Source organism: Bidens hawaiensis, unplaced genomic scaffold, assembly GCF_021521415.1.
Source record: "Bidens hawaiensis isolate Kalapana, Puna unplaced genomic scaffold, B.hawaiensis_p1.1 tig00022523_1, whole genome shotgun sequence".
NCBI classification, from domain to species: domain Eukaryota; kingdom Viridiplantae; phylum Streptophyta; class Magnoliopsida; order Asterales; family Asteraceae; genus Bidens; species Bidens hawaiensis.
In genome coordinates, this window is record NW_027493512.1 from 123,301 (window position 1) to 150,967 (window position 27,667).

A 27,667-nucleotide genomic window follows, 5' to 3' on the forward strand; every position below is an offset into this window, starting at 1 on the left:
TTGATAGCAAATCACTTGTAACGGATAAAATAATTGAAATGATAATGAAACGGATAGTTCAACGATCGATTTCGGATACAGATTCACCACCGAAAACAAACCGTCGGGCTACGATCTTTAACCGAAGATACAGACACACCACTCCGGATAAGAAATCGTGTCTAAGAACACCACTCGAAATGCCAAAATCGAGCTAGCATAGACAAATCAATCTAACTCTCACACATAAGAGATAAATTAATCAAACTCATTTTTAAACATAAAACTCATCTGCCTTGTTTCCTTTCATTCGAAACATTTACATAGAAATTAAAATAACTACCTCTAAAATATAGGAAACTACCTTGACCACTAGTCCACTACTACATGACTTGAAAGAAAATATGAAATTAAATAAAAGAGAGAACATAATAACGCATTATAAATAAACGTGGTTGCATGCTAGAAAATCAAGGCTCGTGGTTCGGATCATGGTGGCTCTTCGGGTTCGGGTAAATATGTGATCCAGTTAACTGGCTTAATAAACCGAACCTGATGTATATCATCCTCCCCTTCTTTAAAGAAGTTTGTCCTCAAACTTGGAACGTTAACACTAGGTGGCGGTTCTGGAGGTAACTCCGGTATGAACATCAACTTGAGTTGTGCTTTAGAGTGGGAACCATTAACAATTTCAAATTTGATAGAACTCATGGTCTCATGCTGACCCGTATTAAAATCAAATTTAACATGGTTCCCAAATTCAGTAAATTTACTAAAAGGAACTTGTGATGTACATTTCTTTGGACCCAAAATTCCGGCAGCCACACTAGTGGATGGAGTAATTAGATGTTGCGTGACAGCCATTGTACTCCTCCCCAATAGTTGTGGTTCTGATTCACCACGAACATGTGACTTAATCTCTTTGTCGGTAGTTCCATGGAGAGCTCGTGTCACAAATAAACACATTTCTTCATCGGGCTCGGTTCCATCTTCATCATATCGAGGTCCGCCATCCGAAAAGAGTTCGTGATCAGGGTGTTTTTTTTCTTTGACTCGTTATCACCCTTAGGATTCTCGGAAACATCAAAGCTAACAAATATGTCGATCTTCTTGTCATCATGTTTGGAACTCGAACCTTTGTTTCCCAGTTGGTTGTCATATTTATTAACCAACATGGATATTTCCCATATTTGATCTTGAATGGATTCCATCTTCTGCTTCATGTGACGTATTTTGTGTCTCCGGAACGCGAGAGTTGCATCCCAAATTTGATCTTCAATGTTCTTCAGCTTCCGCCTTAGTATACCACGAGTGAACTCATGAAACTTATTTTGTAGGTCTTGTGTACACTGTTCAACGGTTCTTTTCTCATAAACCATCACTGAAAACCTTTTTTTTATAATTATGGATAATATGTGACTGTAGGAGTGGGAGTCGAAACAAATCGTTTCGGCTTTGATACCAAATGATAGCAAATCACCGGTAACGGATAAAAGAATTGAAATGATAATGAAACGGATAGTTCAATGATCGATTTCGGATACAGATTCACCACCGAAAACAAACCGTCGGGCTACGATCTTTAACCGAAGATACAGACACACCACTCCGGATAAGAAATCGTGTCTAAGAACACCACTCGAAATGCCAAAATCGAGCTAGCATAGACAAATCAATCTAACTCTCACACATAAGAGATAAATTAATCAAACTCATTTTTAAACATAAAACTCATCTGCCTTGTTTCCTTTCATTCGAAACATTTACATAGAAATTAAAATAACTACCTCTAAAATATAGGAAACTACCTTGACCACTAGTCCACTACTACATGACTTGAAAGAAAATATGAAATTAAATAAAAGAGAGAACATAATAACAAATTATAAACAAACGTGGTTGCATGCTAGAAAATCAAGGCTCGTGGTTCGGATCATGGTGGCTCTTCGGGTTCGGGTTCGGGTAAATATGTGATCCAGTTAACTGGCTTAATAAACCGAACCTGATGTATATCACCCATGGTTACAAAGACCAAAAAACAACACCACCACCCATCCTCGCAGCAATTGGAAAACCAATCGACATGATGGTAACAATCAAATCCAATCGCACATTAACCGTCAACAGCGTGAAAGAAACAGAACCGGTTACAAAACCAATTCATCCCACAACACCAGCACCAAAAAGTCAAGGCAAAAGGCCACAACTGGAACAATCTGGTAATACACCATTTATGTTTACCTCAACTATTTTGACTCGGGTTGTATACTTCACATTTTTACTCTTAACTAAAACACCATCTAACTACAGGATCAGAAGACCATAACAAGAAACACAAAATCTGAATTAACGCAGTCATGACTATATTTTGACCATGGATTCAACAAAGCCTTTTTTTGGAATATATGAACTACTACTGACCATGGATTTAATATCAGCATAGTACAACTAAAAGGCGCCCTTCTTTTTGTTCAAAATGAAATATGCTTACCCGTCAGTTATCATGTATGTTAAAACCATAATGTATTTTGAACCAAACAACCATAACTAGCTATGTATGTAAATAGCTTATGTATGCAAAAGGACCCTTTCTCTTTAGCTCCACAATCTAAGTTCTAATCTATAGTTCTGATATGTGTCAAATACACAAGACTACAACAAATAAAAACTACTTGACCCGCAGCAACGCGCGGCTACGAGTCCTAGTTATATTAAAAAATAATCTCACATTGATATGAAAAATCCTATAAAATATGGATATACTAAAAATTAATATCCAATTTTTTTTAAAAAAATATTATTTATATTAACTAACAATTTTGTAGTAAAAAAAATAAGCAGGTCAGGGTTTTACCAAACCTATATCTTTTAAACGGGTTATAACATCTCATTTATTTGTGAAACTCTTTTATAATCAAATCCAAAGTATATTATTAATCTTTTTACAATAAATAATAACAAAATCTAAAAAAAATACAACCTCCGTTATACAGGGGATAAAAATCGGATATTAATTTTATAATATTCATATTTTATAGGATTCTCATATCAAATATTTGGTAATATTAATTTTTAATTTAATGAAATATTATAACCCATTTAAGATAAAACACATACCTATGAATTCGAATCAAATACATAATAAACCTGTATCTACAAATAACTCAACCGGTGACTCGAGAGGAGTTTTGGAGCATCGGAAGATTCGTTTATATATATTTAAGATTTAATATTAAAAATATATAATAAAAATAATGATGAAAACTTCCAGAGGAAGGAGAAGGCATTTCCCCCCAAACATATTAAACCCCCAAATATTATCCGCCATAAACCCTTGTTCCAAAGACTGGGTTCATAATAATAATAATAATAAGTGAAATAAACTAAAATGGATATGGATCCTGATGATGTTTTCCGTGACGATGATGACGACCCTGATAATGATCCGCTTCAGGTTTTATTATTATTAATATTTGAATTTGTTTTTTATGAATTTGATTTTGACGATATTGCCCTTCTCAGGAAAGACAGTGGAGCAAAGAGCTAGTGGTGTTCTTGGTGGATGCTTCTCCCAAAATGTTCAACACCACCTGCCCTGGGGTTTGCTTTTTTTATATTTTATTATTTACACATACACACTTGCTACATGCTTATTAATTTATATGTTTACAAAAATTAGTTTTTTTTCCGTTTATATAACTGAATAGGTCTGTTATGAACTGCATGTTTGTGTTAGTTCATTTAACTTTAACCAAACACGAACACTTAAATGAATATATTATCTTGTTCATACTCGGTCATTCGCTAAGAAAATGACCATGTTAGAGTTCGTTTATGTTCGTTCATTAACATTCTAAACCAACAGTTAATGAACACCATGCTTAGTTATCTTGTATGGAACGAGAGAGGCAAATACTGAGAGCATACATGAACGAACGTAAATAGACAAACATAAATGAGCATACATGAACGGATGTAAATGAACGAACAAACCATGTGATCATGCTCGTTTGTTTATAAAAATGAACAAAAAACTTCTTTCCATGTTTTTTCGATTATTAAATAAACGAACATAAACGAAGTGCCCTCTTAACGGTTCACTGAATGTTCGGTTTGTTTACAGGCCTATATAACTATATATAATTGTCAGTTTGTAATGATGACAATAGGCACATAGGTAGTTTTGGATTGAAAAGTTCTAAATGTGGCAACTATCATATTCTAATATCTATTCACTCCTTAATTTCAAAGGATATTAGTTGTTTTTATAATCAAATCGGACCGATGACTTTGTATACTCTAATCCTTATGATTATGATTTAGTTGAAGTTGAACTGAAATATTATCACCTTTTAAGCTAGTTAGAGTATTAGTGTAGTTGTTGATGACAATGTTCTACAGGATGATCAAGAGAATGCATCTCATTTTCATGTTGCTGTCAGTTGCATTGCACAGTCTCTAAAGGTTCAGATCATCAATCGTCCATATGATGAAGTTGCAATATGTTTCTTCAATACTGTAAGAACACACTCACATAAACTGAAATATTGATTGTTGAATGAAAACAATTTTGTAACACTTTTCTTATAGTATTTTCAAATTCCTGAAATTATATTGTTATTGGCAGAGAGAGAAGAAAAATCTACAAGATCTTAGTGGTGTTTATGTATTTAATGTTGCTGAGAGAGAATATATGGACAGTCTTACTGCACGCTTTATAAAAGAATTTGATCGTGTAGAAGGTATGCTTGTGGTGTAATCAGTTTTTAATCTTCTGATAAACAAATTATGCGTTTGATTATTTAAGTGTCAAATGTCAAATACTGATTATAAAAAGGGTAAAATAGAATTATCTAATGATCTCTTTATTGTCTTTTTTGCTTACATTATGTTGTTTTATGAATGCAGAATCTTTCAGTAAAGTTATAGGGAGTGAGTATGGTATTGTTCCGGGATCTAGGGATAATTCTTTGTACAATGCAATCTGGGCTGCACAAGCGCTACTTCGTAAAGGGTATGCCTTTTTTACGTTTATACCCCTGCAACACGAATTTCCACATTATAATAACAATTTGATAAAATTTACAGATCCGCCAAAACTGCCGATAAACGCATCTTGTTACTTACGAATGAAGACGACCCTTTTGGAAGTATTAAAGGAGTGACAAAACTAGACATGACTAGAACAACATTGCAACGAGCTAAAGTAAATAGTCATCTTTAAAAAAAAAAGATAACTCACACAATTATCAAAAGTAGATAATACTCATAACAATTCTTATTTTCAATTGTTGCAGGATGCACAAGACCTGGGAATCACAATTGAACTTCTTCCCTTAAGTAGTCCAAATGAAGAATTTAACGTGTCACTTTTTTATGCTGTATGTTAAGTTATTTATATCATAGATTAGAAATTTTATAGTTACACACTTACATAAATATCATTGCATCAATCTTTATTATATCAGGATTTGATTGGATTGGATGGCGATGAGTTGGCTCAGTTCATGCCACTGGCTGGAGAAAGGTATGCATGGTTTTAAGTTAGTTATATAGTTTTTGGACCAAATCAATTATTATATGAAAAAGTGTTTATTGAATTCCAGATTTGAAGACATGAATAAACAATTAAGAAAACGCATGTTCAAGAAGCGCAGAGTTCGCAGGATCAGTTTTGAGATTCCAGGTGGATTATCGATTGAACTGAATACGTATGCTCTCATTCGTCCCACTGTTCCAGGTCGGCAACGTGTCTTTATTATTCTTTTAACAAAAAAAAATGGAAAATTAGGGGGACATAAGGATGAACTTTTTTTTTACTGTTTTCAGGGAAAGTTACGTGGCTCGATTCTGTCACCAATCTTCCTTTAAAGGTAATTAAATAGTTACTTTCTCTTATTTGAATCTTTTTCATATGGCCCCGCATTTTGCAGACTGAAAGATCATTTATTTGCGCTGATACTGGAGCAATTGTGAAAGAAGCTAGAAAGCGGTTTCAAACTTACAAGAAGTAACTTGCAAAATCTGTGACCTGTAAAACTTTATAGCAATTTCACAATATGTAATAATATTAACTGACTATAATACATTTGTAGTGAGGATGTCACGTTTACAATAGAAGAGCTTTCAGAAATCAAGAGAGTATCAACAGGAAACCTAAGGCTTCTAGGGTTCAAACCGTTAAGTTGCTTGAAGGATTATCACAACTTGAAGCCACCACTATTTGTCTGCCCTAGTGATGAGGTGGCATCTTTTTAACAACTATGATGAATTTAGTTATTGCTAGTAGGACAAATAATAATTAGCCGTGACTGTTTTTGCAGGAAGTGATGGGAAGCACATGCATTTTCATTGCTCTTCATAGATCTATGATACGCCTCCAACGGTTAGTGTTTGAAGTTATTATTTTTATCATTTCAGAAATACTCTAATTGATTCTCTTAATTAGGTATGTATTAATAATATCTTTTGTGGTTATAGTTTTGCAGTTGCATTTTACGGGAGTTCATCGCGACCTCAATTGGTTGGTCTGATTGCACAAGTAAGATATGGTCAAATTCATGGGTTAAACTGGCTTTGACGAGTTGACCTGTTTAACTTAAAAACACTTTTTTTTTGTTTAATATTATTTTTTAAGCACAGGAGGAAGTTATTGATAGTGGCGGCCAGATTGAGCCACCAGGAATGCACATGATATATCTTCCATATTCTGATGACATCAGACCCATTGAAGAGGCAAGAAAAAACCCCTAATTTATATATGATGTATTTTTTTTACTGTATATCATTACGTTAATATTTTTATTTTCTTATTTTTCTTTATTGCAGCTTCATGCAGATACTAGTGGTGTTCCAGTGGCCACTGATGATCAAATCCAAAAGGCAGCTGCTTTGGTTAAGCGCGTTGACTTAAAAGATTTCTCTGTCTGCCAATTCTCCAATCCTGGTAGCCCCTTTGATTTAGGATATTTTAACAATTTGAAGTAAAGAGTAACTGAAACATTTTTTGCAGCACTGCAGAGCCACTATGCACTAGTGCAAGCTATGGCCCTTGATGAAGATGAGATGCCTGATATTGTTGACGAAACTCTTCCAGATGAAGAAGGCATGGCTAGGTAATAATATCTTTACACACATATGCATACGTACATATATGCATATACATGCTTATTGTGTTATTGCAGGCCCGGGATTGCTAAAGCATTGGAAGAATTCAAGATTAGTGTGTATGGTGAAAACGGTGACGAAGAAGATGAAAAGGCAAATAAGACTGGCAAGAAAAGGAAAATGGTTACCGAAGATGCGATTAACAAGGCTGCATATTATGATTGGGGCAAACTTGCTGATGATGGAAAGGTGTTTTTTAATTATTTTTTTACAAACAGAAGTATTTAATCTAAGATTATTGATTAGTTTCATTTATTATGTTTGTTGGATACTGGATGCAGTTGAAGGATTTGACTGTTCCAGAGCTGAAGTACTACTTAACAGCCAACAAGCTTATTGTTTCTGGGAAAAAAGAATTTTTGATCGACAGGATTTTAACCCACATGGGTAAATGACACGTCAGCTTCTCATCTTGATTGACAAGTTTTTACTTTTTATCCTTAACTTATGTGTGAATGAAGCAGAATGTTGCTATTTGTGTAAAGTACAGAATGACTTTTGGTACCAAAATCTTCTTATCAGCTGCCTGTAGGATTGACCATAGGTTACTTATAAGCTTAAGCTAACTTAAACTAGCTAAGCCGAATGCTGTCTTGGTTTGTTTTCTGAGATGACACAGTTCGTAATCATTAGTCTGATTTCTGAAATGAGCTTACGGTGAAATGCACTGCATGGCTTAAAGAAGTTTATCTGAGGAATCAAGAGTTTATACATAAAATGCTGCCTAGTTTTATTACATACATAACCATATTTAGATATAACTACTGAATAGGGCTAATACACACCAATCAAACAAAAAAAAACAAAAGAAAAGAAAAAACATGTATCTTTTATTACCACCTTTGTATCTAGAGTCAGCTTCAACAGTCTAAAGTAGCCCAGGTTGTACACCAGGAACTTTTGAAGGTTTAGGCGGGCCCTGCTGCCCGGGGTAACCGTACTGTATAGGAGGCGGCCTGTTTGGGTAACCGGGTTGGATAGGAGGCGGTACATGTGGGTAACGCTGGATAGGAGGCCTATGTAGTTTTGGAGGACCGGGTGCATCAGACCTGTAGGACCGGGTGGGTTAGACATTCCAAATGGACTGTGACCGGGTGTGTTAGACACTCCAAATGGACTGTGTGGACCTCCTAAATGTGCAAGACGGTCATCCCTCGGGCCTGTATGGCCGGGTCCAAATGGACTGTGGGGGCCACCTAAATGTGCAAGACGGTCATCAATCGGGCCTGGAGGACCGGGTCCAAATTGACAGTGGGAACCTTGACAACGATCATCCACTGGGCCTGGAGGTGGAGCCATTAAAGGAGTAGATGGTTCTCGTTGGTGGCCCAAGCAGTCTCGGAAGCAACATAACAAACCAAGACTGTAACATGAATGACAACAAACGTAAACAATGAAGTAAAAATATGCTTAAAAGAGGATTTTTCCTGGAAGAATAATCTTCAATCTTCTACTATAATGTTGAAATGAATTTTTTAAATCGACAGTTAAGCTTACTTTCAGTGTTGTTACCGGTATTTTACATTAGTTATAACAATTAATTGATGATAAATTGTAATGATAGATATATAAGAAAATTAGAAAACAATAAAATTGTAAAGTAAAACCGTCCGTATAAGAGCATCCACAATGGTGGATGAGGAAAAATGAACTAAACACGCCACATCATATTTTCACTCATTCACTTTTAAACATAAAAAATTCTTATTTTTCCTACAACACTGCATCCACTTTTAAACACCTCTATATTCCACATAATCACCAACTTCTATATTTTCTTTCTATAAACTAAAATACTTTTATTTAAGTATCTTATTTTTTATTTCATATTATTTAAAAATAAAATAAGTTCTAGTAAATAAATTTACATAAATATAGAAGTCATATAAATAAAAATTTAAAATTACACAAATTGTAAATAAAACAATCGTACGCAAACATAAACTAAAAAAGTTACATAAACTACTTTTAAAAAATCTACCTCACCAAACCGACTATTGTTTAATATATATGATCCACTAAATCATTTCGAAACGCATAATAAGCTTCATTGTTACGTATATTCCTGAATCTTGTCAAGTGCCATTCGAAAAATGGTTATTGTTGCTATTAAAGTTGAGAGAAAAACTACTATTATTTTATTAAAGATTTTAACGTTTGAAAGTGAAAGCAAATAAAAAATTATTTTTAATTTAAAAAGAAATATAATTAAAGTTGTGGAATTGGAATTGTTTTTAAAATTTAAATGAAAATTAATTACATTGGATCCACTTATCATGTTTTCATGTTTAGTTACATTCAATTTTGTGAATATGTTTTCAACTGAACACCATCTCCAATGTCCATTACTAGTTCAGAATTTTAAACAATGTCACGTCATAACTGAACACTACGCTGGAGATGCTCTAAGTTGTAAAAAATGTGTCCCTTCGGGTCCCATTGTGAGAAAAAAGTACAGCTTTATGGGTGCGTGAATTTGTTGCTCAAAGAAAGCAGCTCTCTATTAGGGGGTGTTTGGTACAGAGAATGGAAAAGGAGAGAAAATAGAAATGGAAATGGAATTGTAGAGAAAGAGAATTGGTATGGAGAATGAGAATCATTTCTCTTGTTTGGTACACGAGAAAATAAACAGAGAACTCTTCCATACCCAACCCCACCTCCACCCAACCTGACACCACTCACCACCGCAGCCCCACCACCACAGCCCCACCACCACAGCACCACCACCACAGCCCTTTCTTCAACCACAGCACACCACCACCGGCTGCCGCCACCAATCCCCTTCTTCAACCACAGTACACAAGAAATTAAAAAGATTCAAATTTTTGGAACATAAGATATAGAAAAAGGAGGCTCAGATCTGTCATCACTGCCTCTTTGGAGATTTTGTGGTGGTGGTTGTGGTGGCGATGATGATGATGATAATCAGAAGCCACCTGCGACCACCGCCGATTTCCACCACCACTGTCACCCACCTGCGACCACAATCACCCGACCATCTGAAAACCCTAACCTACCACGAACCACCACTTGAAACCCTAATCTCCGTTCACCCGTACCACCTGCAACCTACAACCGGTTACCATCTCTGTGTTCACCACTGCGAACGGCGGAGACGTGGTGGTGGTTGCTGACTTGGAGACGAGGTGGCGGTTGCAGACTTGGAGACGAGGTGGCGGCCGGAGACGAGGTGGTGGCCGGAGACGAGGTGGTGACATGCTATGAGGAGGCTGCTGAGAAATGGATTTCTCTTTGTTTTAAAGAGAAATGGAATTCTCTAGTTTTAGAGAAATAGAAATGAAAAGTGGAAAACAAACAAAAGAAATATTTCTAATTCTATTTCTCCCCAATCAAATCCCTCTACCAAACACCCCCTTAGTATCACTCTAAGTGTGTGTACATAGTGCGGACACATTTAAGAACTATATTTAAGAAGAGAAACTATAAGCACAGGTAAATAGAAGGAAAAAGAGAAACGTAGAACAATATTAGAGTTAAAACAACATTCTCATAGATTTTATTTAAAAATGGTTTTATATATTAACTCTCTAAATATATATATAAACAATCATTACATAACCAACCCTATGATAATCGCGAAAATAATATGTACCAATCCTATGATAATCGCGTAAATAATATGTACGTGTTGCTTTGAATTGCTTTGAATGTGATTCACAAAACAATTATGTAACTGTCTATTGTTCTTCTCACTACTTTTGATCATCTTTTATAAACATCCTAAGATGTTTAATTTAATTTATTAAATGTTTCATTTTTTTTCTTGGTTTTCCAAATCTCCGTTTAAGTATGAAATACTTTGTTTTCCAAAAAATAAAAAATAAATATAAATTGTGAAATACTTTTCAAAATATTTTATGGAATAAACATGATTCTTCTGTACTTGATAGGAAATACTTATTTACTAAGAAACTTTACAGATAAACCAATAAAATAATCTATACTATATATAAAGCATGAGTGGCGGATCTCTTAATTTTAAGAGGTACCAAACTCAATGCTTTATGTACAACATACAATGCATCAAAAATATAAAAATTAAAAGTCTTTTCATTCATTTAAAATATTTATAACTTTGGTTCCTCAACTTCACTATTTTTTTGTAAATTTTGATAATAGTTACACATATACCCCTTAATTCAAAACCAACTACCCCTCGACTTTTTAGCGGCCATATCTTTTCACACGTTAATATTTTTCTTAAAATAACTACATCATAAAAACGAGTATTTTATCCTCTTTAATTTGAGTATGATATTGCTATATTTTTTTAGTTTTAAAAAGTTAACATGTTACGCGATTACCGTGTAGAACTGGTAACAGGTCGAGTCGGGTGAGCTTGGGTCATTTGTAAAAGTGGATTAGGGTCAGAACAAGTCGATACAAGAAAAATGGTTAATGTGGTTCGGGTTCGAGTATATAGGGCCAGGTCAGACCGATGTCGAGTAAGAACGGGTTTAGGGCCAAAACGGGTTAGTTTACAAAAGTGATTTATTTAAAATTACTGTATATTTCGGGTTTGCTTCTTGATTTTCGTCACCGATTACGCAGATGTCGTTTTTTACATGTACCAGGCTGATAAACGCGTGTTCAGCACCACGTAACGCACATAACCAAATCTTTGTTAGCGTTTACATAGTGCCCTGCATCGGTAATCGTTATAATAATTACACGCCTGGTGTTGGTTAAGCATGTTTTAATGTCAGTAACGTGCATTCTGGGCTGGTTACGCGTGTTCAATCTTCGATTACACGTAACTGGCTTTGCACGAGTTACGTGTCAAATTTCGGGCTACGTGCACAATGTCATCAGATGACGTATGTACTGACACATACTATACGTTCAATGTCGAGTTACGTGCACAAACCCCGCTGCATTGCGCGGGCACTCAGCTAGTATTAACAAAACAAAAGTATGGTTTAAGACTAAGAGCTAACCAAGAAGACATGGTGTTGCAAATGCTCCCAAAGAAACCTGTGGGAGCATAGGAGTCTGCTTGATTTCCCGGCCACATCTTGCCACCACCACTTGCAGGTTATTCAAGATGATAATAATATTAATACAATATATACTTCAGTAATCCCTCAAGCGGCAATTTTTGTTTTCAAGCACACATGACACATTTGTTCAGTAGTTATCTTATATTTCAAGCCCAATAACGCTACTACTCTTGATGAGCCCATAGTTTGGGCTACCATGTTATATATCTCTAGTTCTCTATTGTACTTTATATAAATCATAAATTAAGAATCTCTTAAATATTAAGAGGTACCTAACTGGTTGCTTATTATACACATATTATGCATACCAAATTTTAAGAGTAATGTTGTCTTTATAGCACAACATTTTCACTTACTTTAGTTTCTTACATAATAGTTTCAATTTTAGTCCTCCAACTTTAATCAAATTTGTTTAATTTATAGAATAATTACACATTTACCTCTTATTTAAAACAAACTACCTCCGCGACTTTTAGACGTCCATATTTTCACACGTTAACATTTTTTTTTTAGAAAATTATTCTATAAAAACTAACATTTTATTCTCTTTAATTTGAGTATTATATTGCTAAAGTTTATTAATTTCAAAAAATTAAAGATTTACATGATTACCGGTTTGTAGCGATAATGGGTCAGGTCGGGTGGTTCGAATCATGGGTCAAAACGAATTAGAGTCGGAACATGTCAAGACATTAATTTGGCTCGGGTCGGGATGGGCTCAGGTTGAAAGGGGTCACGTCAAAAGGGTATCGGGTCGAAACGGGTTTCGGGTTAAAACAGTGTTTGGTCCAGATGGTTTCGGGTCAAAAAGGGTTGGTTTGATAATCAAGTTATTTGTAATTGTTGTACATTTTAGGCATAAGTTACGTGATGACATTGTTTACACGTACCAGACCCGATAAACACGTGTCCAACAACGCATAACGCGCGTTACCCAACCTTGATAAGCGCCCAACACAACGTAACGCACAAGTAATCAACATGAGTTACACACGTGATGTCGGTTAAGCATGTTTAATGCATGTACCATGCATTTAGGTGCTGGTTATGCACACGTACTGGGTTTGCACGTGTTACGCGTCCAATTTTGAGTTACAAACGCACCGTCATTTGGATTGCGCACAGACTCCGTTGCATAGCGCGGGTAGCTGACTAGTTAAAAAAACAAAAATGTTTTCAATAAATATGTTTATTTTAAAATATAAAGTTGGCCACTTGACTTGAGTAACATTTACATTGCTTTGGACTAACAGGATCTTCTCATCATATTCCAAAAAAACAATACAAACAATGAAAAGTCGAAAACTAACAAAATGCTTTACCTCACCTCACCTCTCCATTTTAAAAACTTCGAACAAAAAATGATTTCGAATAAATAGCATTTGCATCTTTCTCACTTCTCCCTGGACCGACTTGAAGCCTTACTCTTCGAAGACTTGGAAGTAGACTCACTATGTTTCTTACTCGTTGGGCCAGGCTCCACCAACGGGCCAGACCAAGTCTGGATAGGTGCCTTACCATACGAAAAATTTGAACTGAATGGCACATCTGGTGGATCAAAAGTTGGATCCATGTGCATGTGGTTTGATGAACTCAATGTGTACCCGAGTGCCCCGTCTTGATGAGGTGGCGGAAATTTCTCACTCTTGCTCTTTGCATTTGCATGTGTGATCAACCGTCGCCTCTGCCAAATAATCAGAGTTTTAGCTTTAACTCATATAACCTAATATATTCTTGTATAAAACTACTAAATAAAAAAATAATAAAGTTGGTTGACATACATCAAGGTTTGTTTGCAGCTCAGCATTAGCTTCAGGTGCAGGCATTGCCCTTGCAGATCTTTCACGCGTGCGTGCTTTTTTTGCCCCGTCAGCATTTGATTTACCAGCAGCTCTCAGTCTACCATAAAATAATATTAAAATAATTGCAATCCGGGTTGAAAAACAATTATATATTATAAGTATACACATTTAGCAAAGATGCCTCATGCGAATGAATAGTCGCTTTCCATCTCTTTACAATTTGACCACCAAAGTTTTTGCCATGTAACTCCCTCAAATTTCATTAGATCTATAATCTCGATTTCAACTTTCGTATGTGGTTTCTTTTCAAGTTTCAATTTCATTACTTATGCTATAAATAATATACTCTTTTATTTTTTAACTTGATTTTTCTCTAATAACCCACATTTGTTAACGTTTTTTTAGAAAAACTAATTCCACACTTATGCATAATTTTTTTTCAACATTCCCATATAAATTTTATTGAAAACGGAGTTATATTAAAAAAGGGAGTATTTTTAGTTTTGTAAACTATATCAAGGGCCTACCGACCAAACATTGGTACCGGCATTCATTTTTATGGTTCCCGTTTATCATTAATTTGATTTTAAAACTAATTATCGGTACCAATATCGACATCATCGGAAACATGCAGATATCCTTTTAGGCATACCACGACTAAATTTTTTGGGTTTTTCTCTTTCAGTTGCTATAGAGAGTGTTGGTACTGTACCGGGACAGTAACAAACAGACCGAATTCCCGCTGCATCGTGTGGGAATTCCCACTAGTTTAAATAACTTTCTAAAATCAATATATTTATTACCTTCTAGCTTCTTCATCACGTAATTTGGCATCCATTTCTTTGCTAGGTGGATATTTTGGCAGACTTGAAGGCTCACAGGCATACGGTTCTGTTGTAAAAAACTAGAAAACAAATTTAATCACATCAGAGGGTGCTGGAAGAAAGAATCATGAGAAACTTGTGTTGCAGGAAACAAGATACACCCACCTCACTTTGCAAAGCATCTGTTGCAGTTAAACGTTCAGCTGGATCAATAGAAAGAAGCGTATCAATTGTTGGAAATGATGACGGTGGAAAATCTTTAAACGTCTCTTTTATGCACCGTCTATACGAATGTTGCGGCTTAAATATTGTCGCGTGTGGAAGCTTTGACTTTTTCCAATATTCTTCAGACGGAGACCCGCATAACCTGAAAATCTTGTGTAGCTGCTCTACCTTCAAAGGGGTAAATAGTAATTTCACATTAAACTAAGAAACTTATCAGAAAACCTAACAGAACTTATACATTTAAACCGATGTTGTTACTTGTTAGTTACCTCTGTACGACCGGGCATGATGGGTTTGCCAGCTAACAACTCTGCTAATATGCACCCTGCACTCCAGAGGTCAATACCGACACCATAATCAGTAGCCCCGAAAAGAAGCTCGGGTGGTCTATACCACAAAGTAACCACCCGACTAGTCATCGGCTGCTTATGATTCGGATCAAAAAACGATGCTAAACCGAAATCAGCAATTTTCAAACCGCCATCATTATCAAGAAGCAAATTCGAGCCCTTGATATCCCGATGCAACACATGGCGGTTGTGACAATGTTCAAGCCCAGACAATAACTGTTGCATGTAACACTTCACCTATAACAATAATAAACATTCACTACGGATGAACTACAAAGATAATAATAACTAGTGTAATAATAGTAACTGGATTTAACTAACCTGAGGCTCGGTAAACTTAATTGCAGGACTCGCAGCAAGTCCAGCCAAATCATGTTCCATGTACTCAAAAACAAGATACAAACTACACGACATTCGTGACGTCACCAATCCTTCCAATTTCACAACATTCGGATGATCCAAACGCCTTAATATCAAAATCTCACGAGCCATGAATTTCACACTCTCGGGCTCTAAATTATCAAACCGAACTTTTTTCAACGCGACGATCTTTCCCGTCTGCGTATCCTTAGCTTTGTACACATTACTATACGTACCTTGTCCAATCTAATAAAAAACATACACCACGGTAAATAAACCTAGTTCATTGTAAATATAATTTCCCCTAATGAAATTAAACAAAAACAATATACCTTATCGATTTTCTCGAACGTATCGGCCCGCCTCGGCGTCCAGCCGTTAATGGCTTCACCGGCAACAGCGGAGAGCCAAGCGGGCCAGCCAGCAGCGACCTGTTCAGCATGGATATTATTAGGTGGATTACTAAGCCTTGGGTTGGGTTTCGAGCGCCTACGATATCGATCTTTATCCTTTCCCCCATTCTGATCCACTACTTGTTGTTCATCGCGGGTGTTTGGATTATCGGGATTTGATTCTGTTGCATCTAATTTCTTAATCTCAGAAGTAGAAGTGTTTTTTGCAAATACGCAGCCCATATTATTTTGTTTGAAGCCCTAGGACTAATGTTAATAATCCTAAACCTCATATCTGCACACCTGAATAATTGTGCCTAATAACAACAGCAGCAGCAGCAGCATATTATAATTATTTATGTTCCAACAGCAATGAATGTAATGAGATTTGTTGAAGAAAGCAAAGGCAGTAATGATTTAGATTTATTTGAGGTAAAAAGAACACAATTAATGGCGGTCAAAAAGGTTGATGGATATTATTAATAACAGACGCAATTGGAGATCTATATATGCGAGTGTGATTCAACTTGACTGACTGACTGACTGACTTTGTTTGTGTTTTGAGGGTTTGGTGGATTTGCAGAGAGAGTGACAGCCGGAAAGAAAGACTTTGGGTTTGGTTTGGTTCGGTTTGGAACCCAGGAGCTTAATGTTATTTCGTTTTCAACCTAGTCCAAATCATACCCATATTATTTAGACATAATTTACATATTATACATTTAGGTTAGGGTTTATTTATTTATGCTTTAAAGTCCGTGTAACACACGAGATTATCTAAATAATTAAAATTAAATAAAGCAATACATCATGCTTTATTTAAATAATTTAGGCTTTATTTATCATTATACATAAACTGATTTTATTTATTTTACAAAATGATTTTTTTCAAAAAAAAAAAAATAATGAACTTAATAAAAAAATGCATGTGCAAAAACATACCCTAGAACACTCCATCTATTGAAAATTTATTCTTAGTGTCATATATGTATAATTGAAAGAAATTTGATAATGAACCATTTTAGGATAATACTTATCATATAATAATAGTTTTGAGCTACACCATGAAAAAGATTTTGACAAGTTTGAAGGGCTTCTCGACTTTGCCAATTGATAAAAAAAATAACAGGTTAACCCGTTCAATTTTATGAATGTTTTGCTTCACTTGAGCATAATTTTGTTTGGCATGCTTCACATACAACATTCTTATCACTATTAAAGAAAAAGTCAATGCTGACACAAATGTTTTTAATTTGATAAAAGTTAGAAGCATTAATAGGCTATACTCAATGTTCAAAATCCCCAATCTTTTGACTATTTCCAAAATGTCCTTAAAAATAAACTCGAAACACAATCACATTTAAAATTCTAACTTTAATTTATTTTACATTTTTAAGTCAAAACTTTGAACCTGTAACAAGTTTAACGAGAAATTTTTTTGCATTCTCAATTTTTAAAAAATATTCAGATTACCCATTTTTTACCCATAACAAATTTGAGCCAAATGTAGTTAATTTGTACCAAACGATCTATTTACCAATTTTTAACCCGTAACAATCAAATTTAAGTTCCACGAAAAACCCGAAGCAAACTTTGATAAAAAAAACTCAAGAAACTAAATATGATTAACTTTATTATATTTGAAAGTGATTGGTATATACTATGCTTATAATTTAACACACACACACATATATACTAGCTACGTGCCCGCGCGATGCGGCGCGGTATGCATACAAACATGTCATCGGATGCGTAACCGGCGTTATCGTTTATGTATGTGCGTGACTTCACAATAGTATGCGCGTAACCCGAAGATAGTATGTTCGTATTGCGGCATTGGAATCTTAACCGGTATTAGTAAGCACGTCACACAACGATTGTACGCGTGAAATCAGATGCCGGTGTGCACTTAACACAACAATTGTATGCGTGCAATCAGATTTCGGTGCGCACTTAACGCTACATTGAACTCGTCTTGACCCGCAACCAGTTCCGTTTGACATTGTTCTAACCCGAAATTCGTTATGACTTGACCCCTTTCAACCCAAACCCGTCCCGACCCAAACCAAATTAACCTTTTTGTATTGACTCATTCCAACCTTAACCTTGTAGACCCATGACCCGAACCCGCCTGATTCGTTTGCGGTCTTTAATGGTAATCACGTAACACGTTAAGTTTTAAAATAGAAAAAGTATAGCAATACCATACTCAAATTAAAGATAATAAAATACTCATTTTTATGGTATAATGTTTTTAAAAAAATATTAGCATGTGAAAAAGTTATAAACGTTTAAACGTCGTCGGGGTAGTTGGTTTAAAATAAGGGGTATAAATATAACTATTATATAAGTTAACAAAATGTGCCTAAAGGTAAAGGACCAAACTTGTAGTTAATTTTGAATAACTTAAAAATCAACAGTAACATGATTTACTTTTGCTAAAAGATAAAATTGTCAAAAGACAAAATTGTCCTTAAAATGTCTTAATTATATGCATTGTAGTTTGTACTAAAAGCAACAAGTTTGGTACCTCTTAAAAATTAAGAGGTCCATCACTCATGCTTTATATATAGTATAGGCATATATAGTTTATTACATTAACTGAAAAAATAAATAGATAGATTTAAATCATATATTTATAATTTGTAAATTTATATGACAATGTAAAAAAACAATAGATAAATGGATTTATTTTTTAAAAATAGATCAATTTTTAAGCATATATTTACAATTTAATGATTACTTCATAAATTGAAAACATATTAGAGTTTTTTTTGTTTATTTTTTTATTTACAATCTTCAACAATATACATAGTATACTATGTTAATGATAACATTAAAATTATATTCTTTTCAATATTTAACAAACACAGTTTGTTGTTGATTTTTGGATTTCACCAAGTATGCTATGAAATATATTCTAACAATGTATAGTAGCATAATATGAAAATATTTATTTTTATAAAAGTGTATAGATATAATATAAACAGAGTTTAAAGAAAAGTAAATAATTTAATAATGTTATAAATATAATATAAATGGAGCGTGAAAGGAAAGTGAATAATTATTTATCTATGACATATATTAGTTTTGGAGGGAAAAATTTGTGAGGATTAACCAATTATTTTACTTTATTAGAATACGTAGATGACATGATAGAGGTGTGTGTGGTGCGGTTTTGTACGATTATCAGTTAAAATCTAACCGAAAACCAAAACTTCAATTTTTGGAGTTTTTGAAACTGTTCAGTTTCGTTATTCGCTTTGTTTTTTTTTTGTTTTTATCATTTGAGCTTGAAAATTTTAGGTCGAAAAAAAGTTGGCAAAAAATAATGAATTTATATATAAATAATTTTGTTAACTGTAAAATAATAGACTATTATACATTTGACCAAAAATATTTGAGTTACATATTTTTTAAATTCTTATAAATTACTTAATATAAAATATTAAAACAACAAAAAATTAGGAATTCGGTTCGGTTTTTACAAAAACCTAAAACCAAACCGTCGGTTTTTGTTTCAATTTTATTTTTCGGTTTCAGATTGATTTTTTCGGTTTCTTTCACACCTCTATTACATGATATGAAATGTGACGTCTATGAGAATAAATCGGTTGACGTGTTTAATGCGTTTGATAATTGAAATTTGATCGTGTTAGGGTTTTTGTTTGATAAAACTGTTTGTGTGCGGGTTTATATGTTCAATCTGATATATACCCAACATGTAGGAGAGCTAGTACTAGACATGGTTTTACAGTTGAGTATGGAATGTGAATATGCGATTAATATTTGTTAATTTATGATAATCACAATCGTATCCTCCCCCTCTCATTAATCATTCAATATATATATATAAAATGTACAATATGTGACTATCTTTGGAAACACTATTATCTATACCAAATACAATATATCATAAGATGATTTCTATACATATCGTAATCTATTACACCCCCGAAGTTGAAGCTGGAGGTGACCGAATGCTGAGACTTGACCGAAAGTCTTCAAATAGAGCCCGTGGTAACCCTTTGGTGAAGATGTCTGCAATTGATGTGTGTCTAATGAGTACTCTTTCTATGGGACTCACAACTAAGCTTTAAATTTAAAACGGAAACTCCTAATAACACCACACACAACCGGCAAGTGTACCGGCCACAAGTAGTATAGATCTAAGAGGTCCGAGTATCGAACACAAGGACACGTGAGAACGCATATGATCACTAAACCCTAGACAAGACCGTCCTAAGAATAATATTTTTTTAGTTGGTTTTTAATAAATTAAACTACTTGACCTGAACTACTTTAACTAAATTAATTAACTGGACTGACAGAACTGACGGACTAACGGAACTGACAGACCAAACATTCCTAATTTAGAGACTTAACTGACAATGGAGAAAATGTCTACCTAGGTAAGAATCAAATTAACGGTCTAACAAGCAAATAGATTGAATGATCTCACCACACCAGTATCTAGAGATGACACAACTAAGGTTCGCTCAAGAAAGCTAGATCACCTCTCGGTCTCACTAACAAACCCTAACTTACACTTAATTGATTTTAAGAACAAACTGGGAAACGAATGCTAAGGTGTTCTACTCTCGGTCTCACTAACAAACCCTAACATACACTTAATGATTTTAAGAACAAACTGGGAAACGAATGCTAAGGTGTTCTAATGTTGACTCTCCTCTTGGACTCACCGACACACGAACCTATTGGAAATGAATACTACACAACCAAGGATAGAGGAACAATCTGGTTTAACACAAACTAGGCCAACTAATCGCTCAAGAACCCAAACCCGACAAGAACCGAACCCGCTTTCGTACAATCCTAATCCTAACAATCAAAAGATATGAGACGACTTTACTTCCTATCACCTCTCGGTCTCTAAGAAGGTGTTTACCCGCTGAATTATACCAATTAACAATCTCAACAAAACCCTACGGTTGTACCTACCACAAACAAACTCTAAACACAAAGTAAAGACTTGAACATGCAACTATCAATCAAAACCAATTAAACTAACCGAATCACGAGATTATGAGATAAAATCAATAGAATGGAAGCCACTAAACACAACCTAATTCATCATTAAACCAAACTTTCAATAGCAACTCAAATCATATTAACCAAACAATCCATTCAACTCATCAAAACCGAACAATAATAATCAAATCTAGGTATAACTAAGAAGTTTAGCCAAGCATAATTTTTGGACAACAGCTATAACTCAATTTAACATCATATTAATCACCAAAGTCATAATCAAAATCATCCAACAATTAATTATGATCATACACAATTCAATCCTCAACTTAATTGCAAAACAATTAACTTTAAAGATCAAAATCAAGATTGTTATGAAGATAAACAAGAAAGTAAAGTTTATGAGTATTATACTATTGATTAGAGCTGAGATTTATGATGTATAATAATCCCTAGTTGATTTCCCGAATCACCTTGGCTTCCTTTCTTCTTCCTTAGCTTCAAAATAACTTTGAAAAATATTTTTCCCCTTGTGTTTGTTGCTGTTGATCGGATGTCTTAGGGGGAGTTTGTGTATCATTTTTTTCTTGTGCTTTTCTTGTGAGCTGCTGCAGCTGTCCCTTTTTGACCAGCCACAACTTGGCTTATATTATTTTTTTTCTTTCTTTTCTACTTTGTTGCTCCACACTAGCCGATCGGACAAAGATTTAAGGTGTTTGGTTTTTATATATATATATATTTTCTTTTTTGTTCTACAAATCTGCCGCACGTAATTCTCTTTTTTTTAGGTGCTTCGGGTTTTGTAATATGTATAATGCATGTAAGTCTTCATAAGATACGGGTCGGGCTTTAACTTGGTTCTTCAAAAGTTGATCAAAAAGGCCTTTTTCGTCTTCCAAAAACGCGTCCTTTCCTCTTTCAAACCCGCAACCTACGAAATATATAAACCTTGTAAGATCATGTTAAAAGAAGCTGAAATCATTATTATTAGATAATTAAGTAATTAAAAATATGAAAAAAGGTGCGGATAACAAGTGTGTTTTACAACACAATTAGCAATCTGGTGTCGAGTGGGCATATGGAGAACCCGAACACAACTCTCGTTAAAACCTGTTCACAACGGACAAAGTGAATGTCGAGTTCAATGTGTTTGGTTCTAAGGCCATCAGTTGATGTTACTAGAAGAATGTCATTCATATAAAGAAGAAGGTAGGCGGTGTAGTTGCCATGATGAAGTGTGAAACGTGAGTTATCACACTTGCTTTGTGTAAAGCCCATTGTGAGAACATAATCAGTGAAACGTTGGTACCATGCTCGTGGTCGCCTGCTTCAAGCCATATAACGATTTCTTAAACCGACAAACATGATCGGGACAGGATTTGTCACGAAACCCCATGGGTTGATACATGTAGACGATCTCGTGAAGGTTCCATGCAAATTGCATTAGTAACATCCAACTGGTGAACGGGCAAAGACTGTGAAAGAGCCAGAGTTAAGACCGTATGAATCTTAGCCGGTTTAACAACCGGGCTAAAAGTTTCCCCCACAATCCACACCGACTGGCTACAATCGACCATCACAAACCAGATAAGCCTTATAACGTTCCAAGGAACCGTCTGATTTATATTTATGTTTAAATAACCACATGCTACGGATGACATTCATAGAAGGGTGTCTAGGAACCAATTCCCAAGTCTCATTTTAATAAGAGCATTATATTCTTTAGTCATGGATTTGACCATTCCGGCATGGATAGGGCATGGATAGGGTTTTTTGGAATTGGAATAGTGGCATGTAAGTTAAATAAACGTTAAAGTTGGGGATACCGTCCATCGCGCGAGTTCGCATAGTCCGGGTGGGTTGCATGGCAGTTGTAAGGCCTCGGTCCCGGTGCCCTAATTTAGATAGGATTTACTCAAAACACAGTTCTAAATATCAGAGTTAATTACAACTTTTCGCGGAATAGATAAAGAAAACCATTCATTACATAAGTCTTAGAATTTAAAAACATATAAAACATGTTTTTAAATTCAAAACATCAAAAAATTAAGTCTTCAGATTCCAGCTTCTTTATTCTTCTGCATGTACTCCTCTTCAAGCCAGCTGTCTCATCCTACTCACATGCGTGCATACTAAAAGTCAGCTACGCTGAGTGATAACTAGTTAATCAAGCAACATACAATACATTCACATACTTGTATACATATATACCTGAAGGTATGTACATTCTTACATACTTAACCTGTCCATCATAATTTCTCATATTTTAATCATTGGATTCGATTAAAAATATTAAGCGAAATTTGGGATGTTACAACAGTGGGTTGAATATTTGAGTTGTTAGGTTGGTTGAGTGAAGTGGACAGGTGACGAGGACGGGTGTAGGGGTGGGACATGGGATACTGTAGTGGATTGTGTGGTTATGGGAGATGTTGTCTGAGTTGTGGAAATAGGTGGCGTGGAAGTGGATTGGGCTGAGATAGTTGGGTTGTGAGATTGGGAAAGAGAAGTGAAGATTGTATTTTGGCTGTGAGGTGTAGGGGAGTGGGCCGGGGTTTGGGTTGAAGTAATGGAAGATGTAGGCTGGTCCGATAGGTGTGGCCAAAATAATGGATGTAGGGAATAATTGAGGAAGTCATATGTTGGAGTGGGTGAAAAGTTGTTTGAATGGAAAGATGGTTTCGTAAAAAACTATGTGATGTGAGATGAGCAGTTGATTAGTTTGTAGATTGAGACACTTATTGTCACACCCTGACCAACGGCGGCGGAACATGCCGGGATGCAACGGATTGCTCAAAAACACAATGACACTAATAAAGTGACAATATTTACTCAACTCATTTATTTCATTCAATAACTCAAATACAACTTGTTCAAAGATCAAATACAAAAAATTACAACAACACTAAATTCATTAAAATATCCTAAAGGTATAATCTAAGTGATGAGTTTTCAATCTTCATAAGAAACCTAAATGTAACATCCTACTTTTGAGAAAAATAAATAAAAGAAATTTCATTTATTTAATAACGTGTCGTTATTCAGTTTAGATAATAAACTATTAGAGTGTGGGCTTGGACATTTAAAAGATGGAATAAGGGATGGTGATGGGCCTTAGGCCCATGGGCTAAGGGTATATAAATCCCTTAAAAATCCTTAAAACCCTAAACTCTCATTCTAATCATCTAGCCTCCATAACACACTCAAAAACACACACAAACACCCTCCTTTATCACAGGCCAAGATCCGAAGGAAAAGACCAGAGCTGATTGACATTAGAGCATCGTAATGAGCAAAACCTACATCAAGAATAGATCGCGTTTGTAAACCGATTCATTTAAAGGTACGTTTTATAATGAAACACTTGTTCGGCTCGTTTAGTATTCTAAGATCTATGAAAATGATAAAGACGAAACAAAAGCAATGATTCTCAGTGAAATCCGTTAACATTTGATAGGCTAATTGATTGTATAAACATCGATCAAATACACCATTAAACCTTAGTGCTTAGATGTTTGGTGGTTTGGGGTTAGCAGGCGCTGTGATTCCGAGCCTATTGATACCAAGTTTGTGTTATTTCATCACAATTTGAGGTTTAATCGCAAATCTGGTTCAGTTGACCAAATGTGTTCTTGATAATTTTGACTTTGACATCCTGAGTTAAATATTGGATAAGTCTAGTGCTCAATCGTTATGTCAAACGAATCGATGATCATTTGTTAAGCAGTCATAGCGAATAAGACGCATTCGCGTGTCTTGTAACGAATGAACCCCTCATTCGTCTTATAGGAGTCACGAATGGTGTTCATCATTCGTTACCCATTCATTCGTCACGTTGAGACATGGAATCAAGCCATTCGTTATAAGGCACACTCACGTGTTCTTGTAATGAATGAACGACCCATTCGTCTCAAAGAAAAGCACAAATGGCCTTAGTCATTCATAATGCACTCATTCGTCTCGTTAAGACTCAGATCAAGCCATTTGGTAATTCTAAAAATAATCCCAATTTAAAATCAATAGTCTATGTCATCCTACTATAAGTCACACTTGACGCAAACTGCGAAATTTCAAGTGTTTGGAGCTACAGCATCGCACTTGATTTCTAGCCTATCCCATCAAGGTGAAAGTGTTTCGTTGATACATCCGGCCCTTTCACATGTGACTGTACTAGGGCGACTATTACTTTGCTCTCCTGTTACATGCTACAGCTGTCTGGAGACTTAAAGTGGGCATAAATGAGGCTAAACGTATCTACTTAGGCAATCTTTATTTTAATAGGCCTCATAACCAGGAGTTGTGCTCTATTCACAATTGGCAATCGTTGTCAGTCTGCCTAACCGCTTATTAATGTTGTGTGCTACAGTTGCCATTAATAACTGGAAGCCAGATTTTCAAGTTCCTATTTTACTAATGTTAATTGGGTCATTAATAAAATGATTAAAACGTCGAAAATACTAATAAACTTTACTTTTGCTTTATTAATCAGATGTCAACTAACGAAAACTCACCCTACGCCCTTAAGTCTATCCTTGAGAAGGATAAATTAAACGGCACCAACTTCATCGAATGGCACCGCAACTTGAGACTTGTTCTCACCATGGAAAAGAGGCTGTATGTTCTCGATGGACCTGTTCCAACCAAGCCTGAAAGCAACACAACCGCTTCTCGAAAAGTTCTTGAGAAGCATAAGGATGACTCGGCAGAGGTCTCCTGCATTATGCTAGCCACCATGACTTCTGAGCTTGCTAAAGGCTTGGAAGACTTTGGTGCCTTTGAGATGCTTGAGCAACTCAAGGGCATGTTTCAGAAACAAGCCCGTCAAGAACATTTCGACACGATGAAATAGCTCATTAGTTGCAGGATGGTAGAGGGGTCTTCTTTCAGTGCGCATGTCGTCAAGATGAAGGGGCACATCGATCAACTCAAGAAACTTTATTACCCCCTGCCAGATGAGATGGCAGCGGATTTCATCCTAAACTCTCTCCCCAGCTCTTACGACCAGTTCGTAATGAATTTCAATATGAATGCCTGGGTGAAGACAGTGACGGAGCTGCACAACGTGCTCAAGACGGCGGAAATGGACATTCCCTCTAAGACCAATCAAGTTTTGATGATCCGCCCTGCTGGTGTCAAGAAGCCTAAACCCAAGAGTCAGGGTTATAAAGGCAAAGGCAAGAAGAAGGTTACCAATACTGCCCCTCGTGCCATCAATGCTAACAAAGGGGTTCCAAAGATACCACTGCCGCCCCCTGAGGAGCGCCAGTGCTACCGATGCAACCAAATGGGACACTGGAAGCGAACTGTCCCGAGCACCTTGCTGAGATAAGAAAGAGGAGAGCCAATGGAGGTGAAGGTTCCTCTCGAGGTATTTCCATATACGTTATTGAACTTTTCACTGTCTATAGCAACACATGGGTATTTGATACCGGATGTGGTTTCCACATTGTAAATGTCTTTTAGGAGCCTAAGAAGTGGAGGAAGCTGAATAAAGACAGCATAGAACTCATCGTTGGTGATGGGATGAGAGTACCAGTTCTGACAATTGGAGTATTTCATTTTACTTGTCCATCTGGCATAGTTTTTCCTTTTAATAATTGTTTGTATGCTCCTGGTTTGACCAGAAACATCATTTCAGTTTCTTTGTTGTTTGAACAAGGTTTTAAGTTTAGTTTTAATGGCATGGCTATTTCTGCTTACTTAAATGATATCTTTTATTTTGAGGCTAGACCTCGAAATGTTATTTATGAGATTGATGTTCAAACAAATAATAACGTATATAATCTTTCAAAACGTATTAGATCTAACATCAATGATACATTTCTATGGCATTGCCGACTTGGTCACATAAGCAAAGCAAAAGTTAAAAGACTCCAATCTGAAGGGATTCTTGAATCCATAGGACCGGACTCTTTTGACAATTGTGAATCTTGCTTAGCTGGTAAACTCGCCAAGGACTCCTTCACTCATAAAATTGAACGAGCAAAAGATCTGTTAGGACTCATACATACTAAAGTGTGTGGACCTTTCAGAACCATGTCTAGAAACCATGAAAGATACTTCGTTTCTTTTATCGACGATTACAGTCGATACGCTTATGTGTATCTCATGAAACTTTTGAAAAGGTCAAAGAGTTTCAAATCGAAGTGGAAAACCAACTTGGGAAACCATTAAGATACTTCGATCAGATCGAGGTGGAGAGTATCTCAGCTCAGAGTTCATCACTCATCTTAAAGAGCGTGGAATTGTTTCACAACTTACTCCACCTGAAACACCCCAACATAATGGCGTGAGCGAAAGGAGAAATCGAACTTTTCTAAACATGGTTCGATCAATGATGTGTAGAACTAACTTGTCTCACTCCTTTTGGGGTTTCGCCCTTATGACCGCTGCCTGCATTGTCAATCTGGCTCCAACTAAGAAAGTGAACAAAACCCCATATGAGAAATTGCATGGGTGAAAGCCCAATTTGTCTTTCCTTAGAGTATGGGGATGCAATGCTTATGTCACAAATGAATCTGATGTCACAAATGAATCTGATGACAAACTCGATCCTCG

At 35.6% G+C, this 27,667-nt stretch overlaps 2 protein-coding genes across 2 annotated transcripts; one reads left to right on the forward strand and one right to left on the reverse strand.

Annotated features, from left to right (window-relative positions):
• Nucleotides 1-3,283: 3,283 nt before the first annotated feature.
• Nucleotides 3,284-7,718, forward strand: LOC143565768 (ATP-dependent DNA helicase 2 subunit KU70-like). The gene is made up of 19 exons (XM_077052637.1): nt 3,284-3,433; nt 3,502-3,579; nt 4,381-4,497; nt 4,607-4,721; nt 4,888-4,993; nt 5,068-5,185; nt 5,277-5,360; nt 5,448-5,506; nt 5,586-5,719; nt 5,809-5,852; nt 5,913-5,989; nt 6,075-6,222; nt 6,303-6,364; nt 6,460-6,520; nt 6,622-6,714; nt 6,808-6,925; nt 6,992-7,094; nt 7,164-7,335; nt 7,428-7,718. Exons 1-19 carry the CDS (start codon nt 3,368-3,370, stop codon nt 7,539-7,541), a joined length of 1,869 nt encoding a protein of 622 aa, XP_076908752.1. The 5' UTR covers nt 3,284-3,367; the 3' UTR covers nt 7,542-7,718.
• Nucleotides 7,719-13,380: 5,662 nt separating this feature from the next.
• LOC143565772 (putative serine/threonine-protein kinase At1g54610) lies at nt 13,381-16,384 on the reverse strand. Its single transcript, XM_077052641.1, has 7 exons — nt 16,061-16,384; nt 15,690-15,974; nt 15,288-15,605; nt 14,959-15,186; nt 14,773-14,873; nt 13,949-14,066; nt 13,381-13,851 (listed from the first exon to the last, which is right to left on the reverse strand). The coding sequence occupies exons 1-7, from the start codon at nt 16,361-16,363 to the stop codon at nt 13,561-13,563; spliced, it is 1,644 nt and encodes a 547-aa protein (XP_076908756.1). The 5' UTR covers nt 16,364-16,384; the 3' UTR covers nt 13,381-13,560.
• Nucleotides 16,385-27,667: the final 11,283 nt, after the last annotated feature.